Genomic DNA, 14,217 nt, shown 5'->3' with positions numbered 1-14,217 from the left:
CGCCGGGCCTGCATGAGGTCCGCGCGACGCTGCATTCGGAGACGAAGGCTCCTTTCCTCTTCCGGGAGAGGGCGGGTCGAGAAGCGATGCAGGCCTCGAGCGCATCCGCGTCGTCGGGCTCACAGTCCGCGGCGCCAGCTAGACCGATTGTGCATGCGGGCGATGCGAGAATGAGGTGACATCGAGCGGGAGACGGGAGCGGAAGAAGCGGAACAGCCGCGGTCGAGAGATGAGGAATATCGCCGCCTACACTCGTACATCCTGGCGTGCTGTGCGACTCGATCGCACTCGTTCCAGACTCTCTTGAGCACGGTCTTTCACGATAGACCGCCTTCTGAGCAGTTGTCGGCGAGGGCACCGCGACTTCGCCGTGTGCCGGCCCCGCATCGCCATCGTCCGCCTCGTCCGCTCACAACGCTCTGCTGCGTTACTCTGGAGCGTGTCCACTATGAGCAGCACCGACAGTGACGCTCAGGTCAACGACCGCCTCGTCCGCGTGCGTCCTACCCGCGCTACGTCCTCATCATCGAATGTCTACCCCGGATCACGCTCAACTCCTGCGCACCGTCGAGCGAGTCACGGCTGACAAGGACCTGCTTGCACACACACAGGCAGCCCTCGCAGACCCCGCAATCACCATTCCCGGATTTGACAGCTCGCGCGTCTTTGCCCTCATCTCGGTCGTCCTCTCGAGCCCCTCGTCGCCTCGCAAGCGCCTCTTGCGCGCCATCAAGACAGTCTACCTCTTCCAGATCGACAATGACAAGGGCGAGACGGGGACGTGGTGGCTCGACATGAGGGTGCGTCTCGACGAAGGGCTCCTCTAGCAGGCGGATTCACCAGCTGACGATTTACCCTCTTGCTTACGGTGCGCAGAAGAAGGGGCGGCTGGGCAAGTTGGCACCAGGGCAGAAGGCGCCGCTCAAACCGGACGTCATCGTCAAGATCAGCGACCGCGACTTTGTCGGTCTCGCGACGGGCAGGGTGCGTAGTCTGCGACAGTGCAGCACAGTCACCGTCTCACAGGACACAAGCCGCTGTCATCTGCACGTGGTACTTACTGAGTCGGGCGCTTTCGCAGCTTACACCGCAAAAGCTGTTCGCCGCAAAGGTTCGTTCACCAAATCGCTGCGCTCCTCTTCCGTCAAACCAAGCTGACTTGGCACTCTGCACCCATTGCTCTCCTTTCTTGAGTACCCGATTCTGTGTCGCAAACAGCGCCTCACCATTCGCGGCGACCTCGACCGCGCCCTGTCGGCTCTTCGCGTCCTGTCGCAAGAGCGCGAGAAGCTCGAGACGCTCGCCGGGCCGGCGCAGCGTGACCCGCAGCGCGAGAAGGGCGTCTGGGCCGAGTACAAGCCACCGACAGGAGGCGTTGTGAGCCAGGTTAAAGAGACGGTCGAGGAGGGGGTCGAGCGGATCAAGGCCAAGCTGTGAGGGCGCGAGTAGGCCGAGCGACCGTTGTATCCCGTTTCTTCCCTGTGTACCGCGTCTCTCCTTTCCTGTCGTATGCATTCCAGCCTTGACATCAGTACATCGCCTGTCGCCTGCTCGTTGGTCGTCTTTGCTCCGCTGCGGACTTTTGCTCTCCTAGGACCTCTGCTCTCCCTGCTTGCCCTTCTCTGCATGTGCGCTTCGCTACTGTAGTGCACGAATGATCGAGCGAGTAATATTGCTATACTAGTCGACTTCCACGACTTCGGCCTTCTTTGCTGCCTGTGGCACGCTCTTCGCATCCTTCTTCTCGTCGCCCGCCTTCCCCGCTGCGCCCTTCTTGCTCACCACCTTGAAGAACCCCTCCAACGCGCCCTTCTTCATGCCCTCGTCAATCACGCCCTTGGCCTTGGTCTTCTTCGGCGCGCCGTCCCCCTCGCCCTTTTCCTTCTTGACGCCGACCTCGCACGCCCGCAGGAGCACGTCAAACTCGTCGCGCGGAATGATCCCGCCCGTCGCCTCGCGGTGCCCGCGCGCAAAGTCCTCGCCGACGCGCGCCGACCACCCGGGCGAGAGCGCGTCGCACTGCGGTGCGAGCGAGCGCAGGAACGCGATGAGGTCGACGGGGGACGAGGTGTCGCGTCGAGGAGCGCGGCACGAGAAGTGCACGAAGCCGGGCGTGTATCCCGTGTTAGCGCACTGCGGTCACGTGGTCAGAAGGACAAGTTAGCCAGGCCATGTGAGCGCGAGGCGAGTGGGTTGGGAACGCACCATGACGCAGATGAGCGTCTTGGCCTTGCGAAGCGTGCCCGTCCAGCGGGTCGCAATCACAGGGTGGACTGCGGAATGCGGAGCGGGAAATGAGCGGAGAGGCGTAAGTTGCGCTTTGACGTGATACCAGCAAGAGCGGGACGCACTCTGGTAGCCCGAGTCGACGGTGACGACGGCGATTTTCCCGTCCTTGCTGAAGACGGGCGGCGCGCCCTGCCACCTGCTCGTCTCTGCGCTCGTCCGCTCCTTGGCCTCGAGCAGCTTGTCGTCCTCGAGCACTCGCCTGAGCCTGCCCTTTGCGCCCGCCCCCTCCTCGGCATCTACCGCCGCCCACAGCGCCTCGTACGCCGCCTGAACGCAAAATTCGGGCGTGCGCCGCGGCGCATTGATGAGCGCGACGGCCTTGCTCAGCGCACTCTTGGTCACAGCCTTCTCGACGGGCGCGAGGCTCGCGGGCCAGGGCTCGTCTGGGGCGCCGAACTTCACTTTGCCGCTGCCGAGGTCGCCGTAGACGCCGACGAGGGCGGCGAGACCTGCCGAGGACGAGCCGCGGAGCGAGGGGACGAGTTCGGCGCAGAGGTGGTACGTCAGGATGGACGTCGTCGCGACGGGGAGCGAGTGGCACGCAGTCAGGACTTGGGCGTCGTCGGGAAAGGTCGTCGAGAGGTGGTGGTCGATGATGAGCGTCTTGCGCGGATTCGACGGGTCGTCGCCGGTTGGAATGAGCGCTGGACCGGGGCGCGAGCCCTGGTCGAGCACGATACAGCGTGTCGTACCACCACGAGAGGGGAAAGTACCCAGCATGTCTGACTGGGCGGCCGGGGCATGGATGTTGAGCGAGCGCGGGAGGTGATAGATCGAGACGAGGTTGGGTGGATGTTCGAGGGCGCGGAGGGCGAGCGAGAGTACGGCGGCGGACGACAGTCCGTCAGCGTCCTTGTCGGGACAGATCAAGACTGGCGAGGCAACCGTCAGCCTGAGACAAGCGCAGTAGAGCATGCAGCAGACGCACTTGGGTGTTTCCCCTCGACGGCCTCGCGGATCCACGCCTTGGCCTCGTCCATCTGCGACCGCGGTGCCGGCCAGTCCTTCCACCTGCCTCGCCCTGCAGCATCCTGACTTGGAGACGCCGCTGGCGAGGACGAGCGCGCGCGCTTCCTTGCTGGACTGGCGGAAGCAGGTGCGAGAGACGGCGAGGCGGCGCGTTTGGGCATGGCAGCAAGCGAGCGGGTTGCAGGACGCAGTAGCACTAGTCGGTGAGCTGCTCTCGAGGGCAGCAGCAGGCTCATGCAGGACGGCAGGAAGAGGCCGGTCGACGGCAGCGCAGACAATGACGCTGGGCGATCTGGAGATGTCTGGCCTCCCCTGAGCTGAACGCGGGGCGCACCTTGTCGACGTGTTCGGCCACCTCATCGTCTTCTCCAGACCGTCGATCCGTCGTCGCCGGACTTCGCAGGCGGTGCAGCTTCCGCTCGAGCGGCTGCCCTCCGGACTTCGCCCTCGAGGCTCCCGCGCCTCGCACGTCGCCTGCTCGCGCTTTGCTCCTCTCCATCCGCCTCGCCGCTCTGCCGCCTGGCCCGCATCGGCGCACCACTTTGCTCGTTCCGCGTGCAGACTGTGCGACACCATGCAGCCGCCCGCGACCGCCGCGCTCGAGCTCGATCCCGCCCTCGCCGCGCTCGCAGCGGCCACCGTCTCGGACGCCGCGCGCGGGCTGTACACGCCCGAGCAGCTCGCGCAGCTCACGCGCCTCGACGACGCCGCGACCCGCCTGCACTTTGGCGACCACGCCGCGAGCGTCGCCGTCGGCGTCACGAGCGGCATTCCCGTGCAGGGCGTGCCCGGTCCGCACCCTGGAGCGCTCGTCGGGACGGGACCAGGAGGAGGAGGAGGGGGACTGCCGGCGCAGGCGACGACGAGCAACGGCTTTGCGCCGCCCGCCCAGCCGTCCGCCGGGCAAGGCGGGCTACAGCACTCGGTCCCGATTGCGCCAGACGGCGAGCTGCCCGGGCAGCAAAAGTCGCAGGCCGGGCCCGTGTCGACCAAGGACATGACGCCCGCCGAGAAGGCCGCCAACCGCAAGGAGCGGAACCGCCTCGCGGCGCAGCGCAGCCGCGACAAGCGCCAGGCCGAGTTTGACAAGCTGCGCGGAGAGTGCGACGAGGCGCTCGAAGAGGTCAAATCGCTCAAGCTGCGCGTCCACGAGCTCGAGAACCTCGTGCGCTCGCTGCCCGGAGGCGCGGCGCACCTCCCGCCGCCCGCCGTGCCGTCAGAAGCGGTGCGTTGCGGCGTGTCTGCCAGCTGCTCGTTGTGCGACTCACGCTCCGCCCGCCTCACAGGAACTGCAGCAATTCGCGCGATGACCCGTCGTCTCTCTTTCTCCCTCTTGCTTTACCCCCTCTTTCAAGACAGCATCTGGTGTTTGTCGCTCTGTTCATACCCGCTTGTAGTGCCGCAGTACCCCTCTTCGCCGCCCACTTGTTGTCTCAGAAGAAGAAGCTCAAAAGGCGCAATCCAGCTTGTTTACCTGGAGCGTAAGATCTGGTCAGATTACGCGAGCCTGGGGTAATTCGCCGCACTGCGTTGCAAAGATAGTCTCGATCAGATTCCGCCGCCGCGTCGGACGCGGCGGTGCGGCGAGTTTCCCGCTTACGCTTCTGCTCGGCAGCGGTCTCGCTGCCTCTCCCGCTCTCGCCTGACTCGCGTGTGGATGCTCTCTGGCTTCTCGAGGCGCACTGTCGTTGCTGCTTGCCTTGCTGCCCTGGCTTCGCTCTTCCTTGCGCGCTCGCCCTCGCTCCTCCGCCTCCGCGCCCCACTTCCCGCGAACCGCGGCTTCATCACGACGGCGCGTACGATGGCTCAGGCTGCACAGAACAAGAACGTCGTCGTCGCAGGCGGGTCCTACGTCGGTCTCGCAGTCGCAAAAGAGCTGGTCGATAGCCTCCCGAAGGACTACACCGTCTCGGTCCTCGAGCAGAACAGCCACTTTGGGCACTTGTGCGTCCCTCTCACTCTTTGTGCAGTGACCATGAAGCCGCGCTGACCCAGCCCCTCCCCTCCGTCCGCCCGTCCTCCCGCAGGTTCGCCTACCCGCGGTTCGCCATCTCTCCCGGCTCGGAGCACAAGGCCTTTGTCCCCTACGCCCACCTCGACAGCTCGATGCTCCCCTCGCCGCACCGCGTCGTCCGCGCGCGCGCCGTCGCGCTCGACCCTGCGCGCCGGACGGTGCAGCTCGCCGACGGCGGCGAGCTGGGCTACGAGGCGCTCGTCGTCGCGACGGGGACCAAGCTGAGCCCGCCCGGGACGATGCCCGGCGGTGGGGACAAGAAGGACGGGGTCGAGTACCTCAGGAGCATACAGGGCAAGCTCAAGGCTGCGGACGAGATTGTCATCATCGGCGGCGGCGCCGTCGGAGTTCGTGCGTTCGATTCGCTCTCGCCTTTTCTCCGGCGTCCGTTCTGTCACTCATGCCATTGCGCTCACCCGCAGAGATGGCCTGCGACCTGGCGATCCTGTACCCGGCCAAACGCGGGCACATCACGCTGATCCAGTCGCGCCGCCTCATGCCTCGCTTCCACCCTCAGCTGCACGACATCGTCTCGAAGCGCTTCGCCGAGCTCGGCGTCAACACCATCACGGGCGTCCGAGCCGAGGTGCCTGAGGGTGGGTACGAGAGGCTGAATGAGCAGGGCGGTGGCGAGATTGTCCTCAAGGATGGTCGGCGGATCAAGGCGGACTACGTTGTGCGTGCATCTACGCCCCCAGTCGACACACCGGCGCTCGCTCACCCTTATGACCCGCACAGGTCCACGCGCTCGGCCAGACGCCCAACTCGCAGCTCGTCGCCTCGTCGCTTCCGTCGGCCGTCAACCCATCCGGCTTCATCCGCGTCCTGCCCTCTCTCGTCATCGCGCCAACCTCGTCGGACGAGTCGGCGCAAGTGCAGAGCCGGATCTACGCCGTCGGCGACATTGCCGACTCTGGCGCGCCCAAGGCCGCCCGCCCGGCGATGCAGCACGCGGCCGTCGTCGCGCGCAACATCGCCAAGGTCCTCTCGTCGTCGTCCGACGAGCTCGAGACGATCACCAACTCGCCGGGCGCGATCCACCTCACGCTCGGGGTCGTTGAGAGCATCATTTTCCGCAACCCGCGATCCGACGGCGTGGACGAGCAGGGCGAGCCGCGGTGGGTCGGCGAGCCCGAGGTGATGTGGAAGGACGACGGGAAGGAGGACATGGGGATCGAGGGCGTGTGGGCGAGGAGGCTGCCGGGCTTGAAGGCGACGGCCGAGATGTACCACTTGTAGACTGGGTTCTCGGGTTCGCACGGTTGTATCGTCGGCTGTCTTTCGATTCTCTCGCACGGGTCGAGCCCTGCTGGACAGTGCACGTAGCTGGGAGCTAGAACAAGCTGCAGGAAGGCAGAGCAGCGAGCAAGATGCGAGCGCTCGCGCCTGCTTCCAGTCCGGATCGCAACATTTGAGCTCCCGCAGGTTGCGCCGTTCCCCGCGCCCTTGCATGCTCGCGAGCCGGCTCTTGCTGCGCCGGATAGCTCTTGCACAGCTCACCAAGCCCTCCCTCGCCCTGTGCGCCCTCCCCGCGCTGCGTACGACTCGCCCCGACTTCATCGCTCGCGGCTCCTTCTCGACCAACATGAGCAGCGCACAGCCCGCTGGGAATCAAGCGCCGCCGGTAGACGCCTCGAAGATGCAGGTGGACCAGCCTGAGACCTCAACAGACGCGGCACCGGCTGTTGCGGACAAGAAGCAGGACGACGGTGAGCTCGTGGGCACCCTCTGCTGGCAGCTCTCGCTGGTCTGCAAGCTTGAGTCGGTGTATTGACGCTCGATCCATTGCTTGTTCGCAGCACCCGCAGTGCCCGAAGGCTTCGTCCCATACTCCGAAGCGACCACCTCGATCCTCTTCGCCGCGCCCCCCGAGTCCTCGTCTGCAACGACCGCGCCCGTCTTCCTCAACCCCGTGCAGCAGTACAACCGCGACCTCTCGGTCGTCGCGATCCGCACGTGGAGCGAGGCGCGGCAGCGCGAGAAGCGCGCGTACTGGGAGGAGGGGCTCCGGCGCAAGCGCGAGCGGAAGCGCGCGCGCGAGGACAAGGGCGGCGAGGCCAAGAAGCGCAAGGGCGGCGAGGGCGAGGCGGTCAGGACAGAGGGCGAAAAGGCGGCAGAGGTGACGACAGAGGACAAGGTGTGTCTCCCTCTGCTGCTGCACGGCCGATTCAGCTCGCTGACGGCGGTGCACACGCGCAGGCGCCAGAAGGTGCCGAGCCTCAAGCAACGACAACAGGAGAGCCCGCGGATGCACCAGCGCCGAAGGTTCCTGTCTACAAGTTCAGCCTTCTCGAGGCGCTCTCTGCGACCGGTCTCCGCGCGATCCGCTACGCAAAGGAGCTGCCGCTACTTCGGTGCGCGCTGCACCTCCCGGCTTCTCTGCGACGACTGACTCAAGTGCTTTCCTCGCAGCTACGTTGTCGCGAACGACCTCTCCGCCGGCGCGGTCGAGGACATCCGCCGCAACGTCGCCTTCAACGGCCTTGCGCCGAAGGGCGTGCTCTCGCTGCCCGGGACCGAGGGTCTCAAGGAGGAGGACGTCAAGCCGTCGGGCGCGAGGAGCAAGGCCGACATTGACGAGGCGAGGCTCGGCAAGGTGCGCGTCAACGAGGGCGATGCCTGGTGCGTCAAGCTGGCCCCCGCCGAGTGGCGACTATCTGGCCATTCACTGAACGCTGTGACCTTGATCACCTACAGTGTCTACATGTACCAGCACCGGAAAGAGGAGGACCGCTTCGACTGCATCGATCTCGATCCCTACGGCTCGGCCGTGCCCTTCCTCGATGCCGCCATGAACGCCATCGCCGATGGCGGTGCGCCCTGCTCTCATACTCGGGCCAGCTCGCTGTGCTGACCAAGTTGCGCGGACAGGCCTCATGTGCGTTACCTGCACGGACATGGGCGTGCTTGCCGGACACAACTATCCCGAAAAGGCGTACGTCTGCATTCGCCTGCTGCTTTTTCCTGCATCTTTTGCTCACGCGTTCGTTCGTTCAGGTACACGCACTACGGCGGCATCTGCGTCAACGCCGAGTACTCGCACGAAGTCGTGCGTTCTCCCTGCTCTCCCTCATCTCGCTGTTGTGTCAGGGTTGACCACCCCGGGACGATGCACAGGCTCTCCGCCTCGTGCTCAACGCACTTGCTACCACCGCTGCGCGCTACGGCCGCTACATCGAGCCGCAGCTGAGTCTGTCGATTGACTTCTACGTCCGGCTGTTCATTCGCGTGCGGACGGCGCCCAAGGAGGTCAAGGCACTCGCGTCGTGCGTCAGCCCGGCCATGTTGTCTCTCAAAATGTGACATTCCAATTCTCGGCTGACTGTTTCGCGTCGACGTCGCACAGGAAAACCTCGCTCATTTACTACTGCCACTCGTGCCAGACCCCGCACTGGCAGGCGTTTGGCCGCGTGCAGGAAAAGGTCAACGAGAAGAACGGCAACGTCAACATCTCGTACCACGTGCCGGCTGGCCCGCCCGAAGAGGTCAAGGGCGACCGGTGCGGCGAGTGCGGCGGGAAGTTCCACGTAAGTCCGCCTTCGTCTCGCCTTTGCACCCGATCCGACAGTCTCGATGGCGGAGGTGCTGAACCGAGAACCTGCGCGTGACACAGATTGGCGGGCCGATGTGGGCGGCGCCGATCCACAACAAGGACTTTGTCAAGGAGATGCTCGAGCACGTCGAGGCCAACTCGGCCGACTTTGCGACGCACGAGCGCATCAAGGGCATGCTCACTGTGGCTCATGCCGTGCGTCTATCTCACGGCTGATTGATCGAGCGGGCGCGCTGACCGCCTCGCGGGGGCCATCGCAGGAAGCCGAGTCCGCGCTGTACTTTTCGCCGGCAAAGATGGCGAGCCTGTTCAACTCGACGTGCCCGCCTATTTACACCTTTGCGTGCGTCGTACTCACCCCGTCCTGTTTGCGCGTCTAGACCCGCTGACTTGGGTACCCGTTCGCTCGCACGCGCAGCTCGGCGCTCCTCAACGCCGGCTACACCGCCTCGCGCTCGCACGCCGTCGCCGGGTCGATCAAGACGAACGCGCCGCGTACGTTCGTGCACGACGTCGTGCGCGAGTGGATCAAGACGAACCCTGTCAAGATGAGCAACGTCAAGGAGGGGAGCCCGGCCAAGATGCTGCTTGCTCAAGAGCAGAGGTGCGTAGCTCCTTCCCTGCCTTGCATTCGGTACAGGCACTGCACCTGTCTGACAGATGCTCCTCGGAATCGGTTAAGGTGCTGACACATGCCGCCAACCCCCCTGCAGGCACTCCGTCTCGCTCGCGCCGCACCCGGACGTCTCGACCGCGCTGCTCGACAACGTCAAGATTGTGCGCTACCAGATGAACCCGCAGGCGAATTGGGGACCCGCGCGCGCGGCTGTGAGGGGCGCGCCGCCCGCCGGACGGTAGAAGGAGGTGCAACCTTGTGTCGATTGACTTTGTTTCGTACCGCCCGTCCGCACTCGATCGGGATTCTCGCGTGTTTCTCGTACTCTGGCTATCCGTGAGACCCCGTGAGAGCAAGCTGGACGGAGCTAATCTTGGGTCGGAGTGTCGGCAGCAAGGATGCCTCCTGCTTCTGCGCGCAGCCTCGCTCTACCGCATTTGCTTTGCTTTAAAGGCCAAGCTTGCGCTTCTACGAGGTCCCTCTGACTTTTCTGGCTTCCCGCGTGCGCTTGTCGCCCCTCTCTCGCCTCATCAGTTCAACCCCCACTTTGACGAGGTGAGCAAGTCTTCATCAGCCTCTTGTGCCTGGCCAACAGCAGGCGCTGCCGAATTGGATCTTCTTTCGACATGGCGGGCGCTTCTCGCTGCTCAGACTGCCGTCGGGACCTTTGGCGTCGAGGCGAGATCAGTCGAGGGCAGCCGCGGATGTCGCAGCACGGCCGCCGAGGTTCATCCAGCTGCCGAGTAGGCGCGCTTGCATGCTCAAAGCTGACCCTGCAAGTACGGGGTGGAACGAGAACAGCTGAAGCAGTTGATCCTCCTCGCGACTCGACGCTGACCTCGTCTACTCGCTACGACAGCATGGCCGCCCCGAAGCTCCGCATCGCCTACGTTCCCGAGCATTTCGCGTCGCCGCTGCTGCAGCTCGCCGCCAAGGATGACACGATCCAGCTCGTGCCGTGCCCGAGTACGCGCCCCACTTCGCTGCCGTTCCTTCAGGCTCTGTGGTGCTGACCCTGTGCAAACATCTACAGGTGGCACTGGCCAGATCATGAGCGCGATCAAGGCCGGCGAGGTGGACCTTGCTATTGCCCTGACCGAGGTGTGTTCTTCCATCCTCGTCCTCCTTGCCTTCCTGCTGATGCGCTCTCCTCCCTCAGTCTCTCATTGCCGGCATCGCCAAGCAGACGGCCGACTTCAAGCTCATCGGTACCTACGTCACGTCGCCGCTCAACTGGGCCGTCGTCGTTGGGAAGGACACCAAGTACCAGACGCTCGCCGACCTGCGCGGCGAGAAGATTGGCATCTCGCGCATCGGGAGCGGGAGCCAGGTCATGGCGAGCTACATGGCGCTGCGCGAGGGGTGGACGGACGAGGACGGCAATGTCGAGCCGATCCAATTCGAGGGTGCGTGACCGTGGGATCGCCTTGCGTGAGCCGTCTTTAATCTCCCCCGCGAGCAGTCCTCGACACATTTAAGAACCTCCGAGACGGTGTCAATGACGGTCGCGCAGCTGCTTTCATGTGGGAGTGGTTCACCACCAAGCCGTACCTGTCGGAAGTGCGCTTCATCGGCTCGGTCCCGACGCCCTGGCACAGCTGGGCGCTTGTCGCCCCACCCTCAACCACCTCTCCCTCCTCTCCCCTCCTCCCTGTCCTGTCCAACTTCCTGACAAACCTCACCGCGTCGATCCACGCGTTCGACGCGCCCGCGGCGAGGGAGGGCGACTCCAAGGCGTTTGTGCAGAAGCAATTTGGGTACCCGGAGGACGACGTCCAGGCGTGGCTTGACCAGGTCGACTACCCAAAGGGCGATGTTGTCGAGATTGATCGCGTCATGGTGGAGAAGACGCTTCAGTACGTTCTCGGACCCGCTCGCGCGTCGTCCTGACGTCTCGCGCGCCGCCCGACGCTGATCTCGTCTGGCATTCAACGAAAACAGAACCCTCGAGAAGGCTGGCGTTCTCGAGCGCCCGGCAGAAGGATGGGACCTCGAGCGCTTTGTCGACACGGTGGCGAAGCTGCAGTAGACCAAAGAGCCGGCGATGCGTGGGTAGACTCACGCGTGGACGCTTGTCTGAGCCTCGCAATATGCACGTGCTCCGCCCAATATGCTCTCGGAAATCGGGAGCGAGACTCGGAAGCTCTCGAACGAGCAACGTGGTGGGGATGCATTTCCTACAGACGTTCATAGCGATCAAAAGAAAGTTGGAGCTTGTAAGGGGTGGGCTAACGTCTATGCCTTGGATAGTAATTTGAGCGTCTGCTCGAGGGCGAGGCGATCCTCCTTCTTTGCACCCACCCAGTTGCCCGGCGATACTTGATCCCGCAGTACCGCGCGGCCAAAGTCGATGAAGGCGATCGAGGGCTGCGCCGGCTTGAGCCGGGGGCTGTTGGAGGCCGCTGCGGACGCAGGCGGAGGAGCGGCGCCGACCACGCGCAGGCTGGACCGGTGGATGTCGCCGTGCGCGACGCCGAGGCCGTGCAATCTCTCGAGCGCCCGCTGCGGCTCGAGCCTGTCGAGCCAAGGGGATCAACGGCTGTTTCTTAGTGTGAGCATGGGCGTGAGAGGAGTGCGCGACGCACGAATTGAGGAACGGCAAGTCAAATTGCTCGATCGGCAGGCCGCAGTTGGCGGTGCAGATGGCATGCGCAGTCTCGCGAGCGCTGGTCGATCGGAAGTAGCCGACGAACCGAGGAAACAGCGTCGTGGTCGCGCTTGTGCTTGCGCTCGAGGTGCTCGAGTGGTTGGCGGCGACGGCAGACTCGAGGTATTCGAAAGCGGCGGCCTCTGCGAGAAGCTCTTGCAGCGGCTCGTGGCTGTCGTCGACGAAGTAGTCGTCAAAGAGCGGTTTGCCGACGATCGTGTATTGGTACACGACTTTGAGGATGAAGCGCTTGTCGAGCGAGCGATAGACGACCGGCTGGGCGTTCCGCAGCCGGAACAACCGGTCAAACCGGACCTCGGGAAGGGAGTGCACATCGGCCTGGCGCGTCCTGCGTGAGAGCACCACCAGAGAAGTCAAGCGCCTGCGCCAGAACCGGAAGGAGGGAGAGATCACGCACCGCAAGTCGTCGCTGAAAGACGTTCGCATGAAGATCCTCGGCTCGTATTCGAGATCCTCGCGGACGGCAAAGCGCACGACAGAGGCTTGACGCACGTCTTTGAATGCAACCCTGCTGATGGGTGCGGGTGCTTCGAGCGGTACAGCGACAGCATCGGGTCGGGCCGGGGGACGTTTGTGCTGTCGCGACAGGGATGGCCGAGGGTGAGCACGGAGCACAGGACCTGTCAAAGCACTCGTTGCACTCCCGAACTTCTGCGCTACACGGCGCTACGTACCGGGCGAGGGACGGCGTCGTTCTCAAGCGCGCGCAGAACCGGCTTGGTCTCGAGCTTTGGGCGCTTGGTTGGAGGGCCGCTGCCTGGTCCTCCAGCCTCAGCCGGCTCACTGCCACCCTCCTGGTTGACCAACTCGCTCGAGTCGACCGTAGCGATCAAGAGCGCCGCGAGGATGGCCGAGATGCCGTGCTGCTTTGACTCGAGAACGAAGGGAGGAATGAGAGCGACGCCGTCTTGCTCGCCGAGAATGAGCCATTCGCTGCCGTTCGTCAGAACAGCTAGCATACGGTTGATTTGATGCGGCGCAAGGACCTCGACGGCGGCGATCTTCGACTCGATGAGCTGGACGTAGACCTGTCGGATCCGAACATTGAAATGCGGTTGCGACGGAAATCCCGACTGCGCGGTATTGTGCAAGATACAAGGTAGCTATGCGCACCTGCAGGAGTATGTCGTCGTGCTTTGCGCTCCACTTCGACGAGGCGTCCTCGCGCAGACGAGATCCGGCTTTGTAAAAACCCCATTCCCCGGTCACCTTGACTTTCGCGTTCGGCATCGAGACACTTTCTGCAAATATTAGATGTGAGGCTCTGGAGGCACAAGACAAGAAGCTGAAGTGACGGACCAGACTCGGGCCAAACCCACGTGAGCCTGTCGGCATCCTCGATGGTCGAGACGAAGACAGCGAAGCCGTCCTTGTCCAGCACAGTGTCGAGCTTGACTTTGAGCGTGATACGAGGGACCGGCACGTCAACAGGGCAGATCTCGAGGTCGGGGACGGCGGCGTCGTCGCCGGTGGGCTGGGCGAAGAGGACAGGCTTTCCGAGCAAGCGACGGCAGAACGTCGCAATGCGCGACCCGTAGATCAGCTTGAGCACTCCGGTCAGCTCGGCCTCGCTGCGATAGATGAACGCGTTGCCGTCATCGCTGTGCAGCGGATCATCGGGGACGACGACGGGTGGGGGAAAGGCGAACGGCGTCTCGGCGAGAAGGTCGCGCTCGTTGCAGAGGTCCACAACAGCAGCCAGGACGTCCTTGAGGTAGGCAGGGTCCATGGTTGCGACCCTGCGGAGTCTGCGATGAGGGGGGAGCGCGGTGCCAGAAGAGTGCACAGCGCCGCGAGTCTCGACGCGGGGCTCAGGCTCGTGATGCCTTCTCGATGCAGTGCTCGACCGGTGGAAGCAGGGCACGCTCGAGGCGGTGCGGAGCGACGAGAAGGCGGCGCTCAAACCGAAGAGCTGGTGCGCGGAAGGCAGAGGGCGGGCGAGCAGCACATGCGGGACGGGCGCAGACATGGAGGGGCAAGCAGCTAGGAGGGCGCTCACAAGGATCGCGCGCGAGGACAGCCGAGTCGCACGTCCGAGTATAAGTGGAAGTCGGGGCGGAGAGCGGAGAGCGGCAGCTGGCAACGTCTCGCTTGGCACCGACGCTAAC

At 64.4% G+C, this 14,217-nt stretch overlaps 7 protein-coding genes across 7 annotated transcripts; 5 read left to right on the top strand and 2 right to left on the bottom strand.

The window, feature by feature from the left end:
* Positions 1–448: 448 nt before the first annotated feature.
* On the top strand, positions 449–1,437 carry JCM10292_003858 (SCP2 sterol-binding domain-containing protein; the record flags this gene model as incomplete). Its single annotated transcript, XM_076650710.1, has 5 exons — positions 449–496; positions 612–800; positions 877–984; positions 1,082–1,111; positions 1,219–1,437. 5 exons carry the CDS (start codon positions 449–451, stop codon positions 1,435–1,437), a joined length of 594 nt encoding a protein of 197 aa, XP_076503761.1.
* A 243-nt stretch (positions 1,438–1,680) lies between these two features.
* Positions 1,681–3,419, bottom strand: JCM10292_003857 (uncharacterized protein; the record flags this gene model as incomplete). Its single annotated transcript, XM_076650709.1, has 4 exons — positions 1,681–2,133; positions 2,206–2,273; positions 2,352–3,161; positions 3,218–3,419. 4 exons carry the CDS (start codon positions 3,417–3,419, stop codon positions 1,681–1,683), a joined length of 1,533 nt encoding a protein of 510 aa, XP_076503760.1.
* A 413-nt stretch (positions 3,420–3,832) lies between these two features.
* JCM10292_003856 (bZIP transcription factor) lies at positions 3,833–4,568 on the top strand (the record flags this gene model as incomplete). The annotated part of the gene is made up of 2 exons (XM_076650708.1): positions 3,833–4,483; positions 4,545–4,568. 2 exons carry the CDS (start codon positions 3,833–3,835, stop codon positions 4,566–4,568), a joined length of 675 nt encoding a protein of 224 aa, XP_076503759.1.
* A 491-nt stretch (positions 4,569–5,059) lies between these two features.
* JCM10292_003855 (NAD(P)/FAD-dependent oxidoreductase) lies at positions 5,060–6,511 on the top strand (the record flags this gene model as incomplete). Its single annotated transcript, XM_076650707.1, has 4 exons — positions 5,060–5,202; positions 5,286–5,623; positions 5,695–5,948; positions 6,011–6,511. 4 exons carry the CDS (start codon positions 5,060–5,062, stop codon positions 6,509–6,511), a joined length of 1,236 nt encoding a protein of 411 aa, XP_076503758.1.
* A 346-nt stretch (positions 6,512–6,857) lies between these two features.
* Positions 6,858–9,683, top strand: TRM1 (tRNA (guanine26-N2)-dimethyltransferase; the record flags this gene model as incomplete). Its single annotated transcript, XM_076650706.1, has 13 exons — positions 6,858–6,981; positions 7,072–7,361; positions 7,445–7,626; positions 7,685–7,894; positions 7,970–8,085; positions 8,144–8,207; positions 8,270–8,321; positions 8,390–8,538; positions 8,619–8,799; positions 8,886–9,020; positions 9,086–9,168; positions 9,244–9,429; positions 9,539–9,683. The coding sequence occupies 13 exons, from the start codon at positions 6,858–6,860 to the stop codon at positions 9,681–9,683; spliced, it is 1,917 nt and encodes a 638-aa protein (XP_076503757.1).
* Positions 9,684–10,301: 618 nt separating this feature from the next.
* JCM10292_003853 (uncharacterized protein) lies at positions 10,302–11,470 on the top strand (the record flags this gene model as incomplete). Its single annotated transcript, XM_076650705.1, has 5 exons — positions 10,302–10,407; positions 10,475–10,542; positions 10,601–10,847; positions 10,904–11,297; positions 11,383–11,470. The coding sequence occupies 5 exons, from the start codon at positions 10,302–10,304 to the stop codon at positions 11,468–11,470; spliced, it is 903 nt and encodes a 300-aa protein (XP_076503756.1).
* Positions 11,471–11,676: 206 nt separating this feature from the next.
* Positions 11,677–13,838, bottom strand: JCM10292_003852 (uncharacterized protein; the record flags this gene model as incomplete). The annotated part of the gene is made up of 6 exons (XM_076650704.1): positions 11,677–11,956; positions 12,027–12,437; positions 12,507–12,685; positions 12,784–13,137; positions 13,223–13,350; positions 13,409–13,838. The coding sequence occupies 6 exons, from the start codon at positions 13,836–13,838 to the stop codon at positions 11,677–11,679; spliced, it is 1,782 nt and encodes a 593-aa protein (XP_076503755.1).
* Positions 13,839–14,217: the final 379 nt, after the last annotated feature.

This window comes from Rhodotorula paludigena (assembly GCF_050403205.1).
Source record: "Rhodotorula paludigena JCM10292 DNA, Rt_paludigena_JCM10292v1_ctg39, whole genome shotgun sequence".
Lineage (NCBI taxonomy): Eukaryota > Fungi > Basidiomycota > Microbotryomycetes > Sporidiobolales > Sporidiobolaceae > Rhodotorula > Rhodotorula paludigena.
This window is presented reverse-complemented; position numbering and strand designations above follow the sequence as displayed.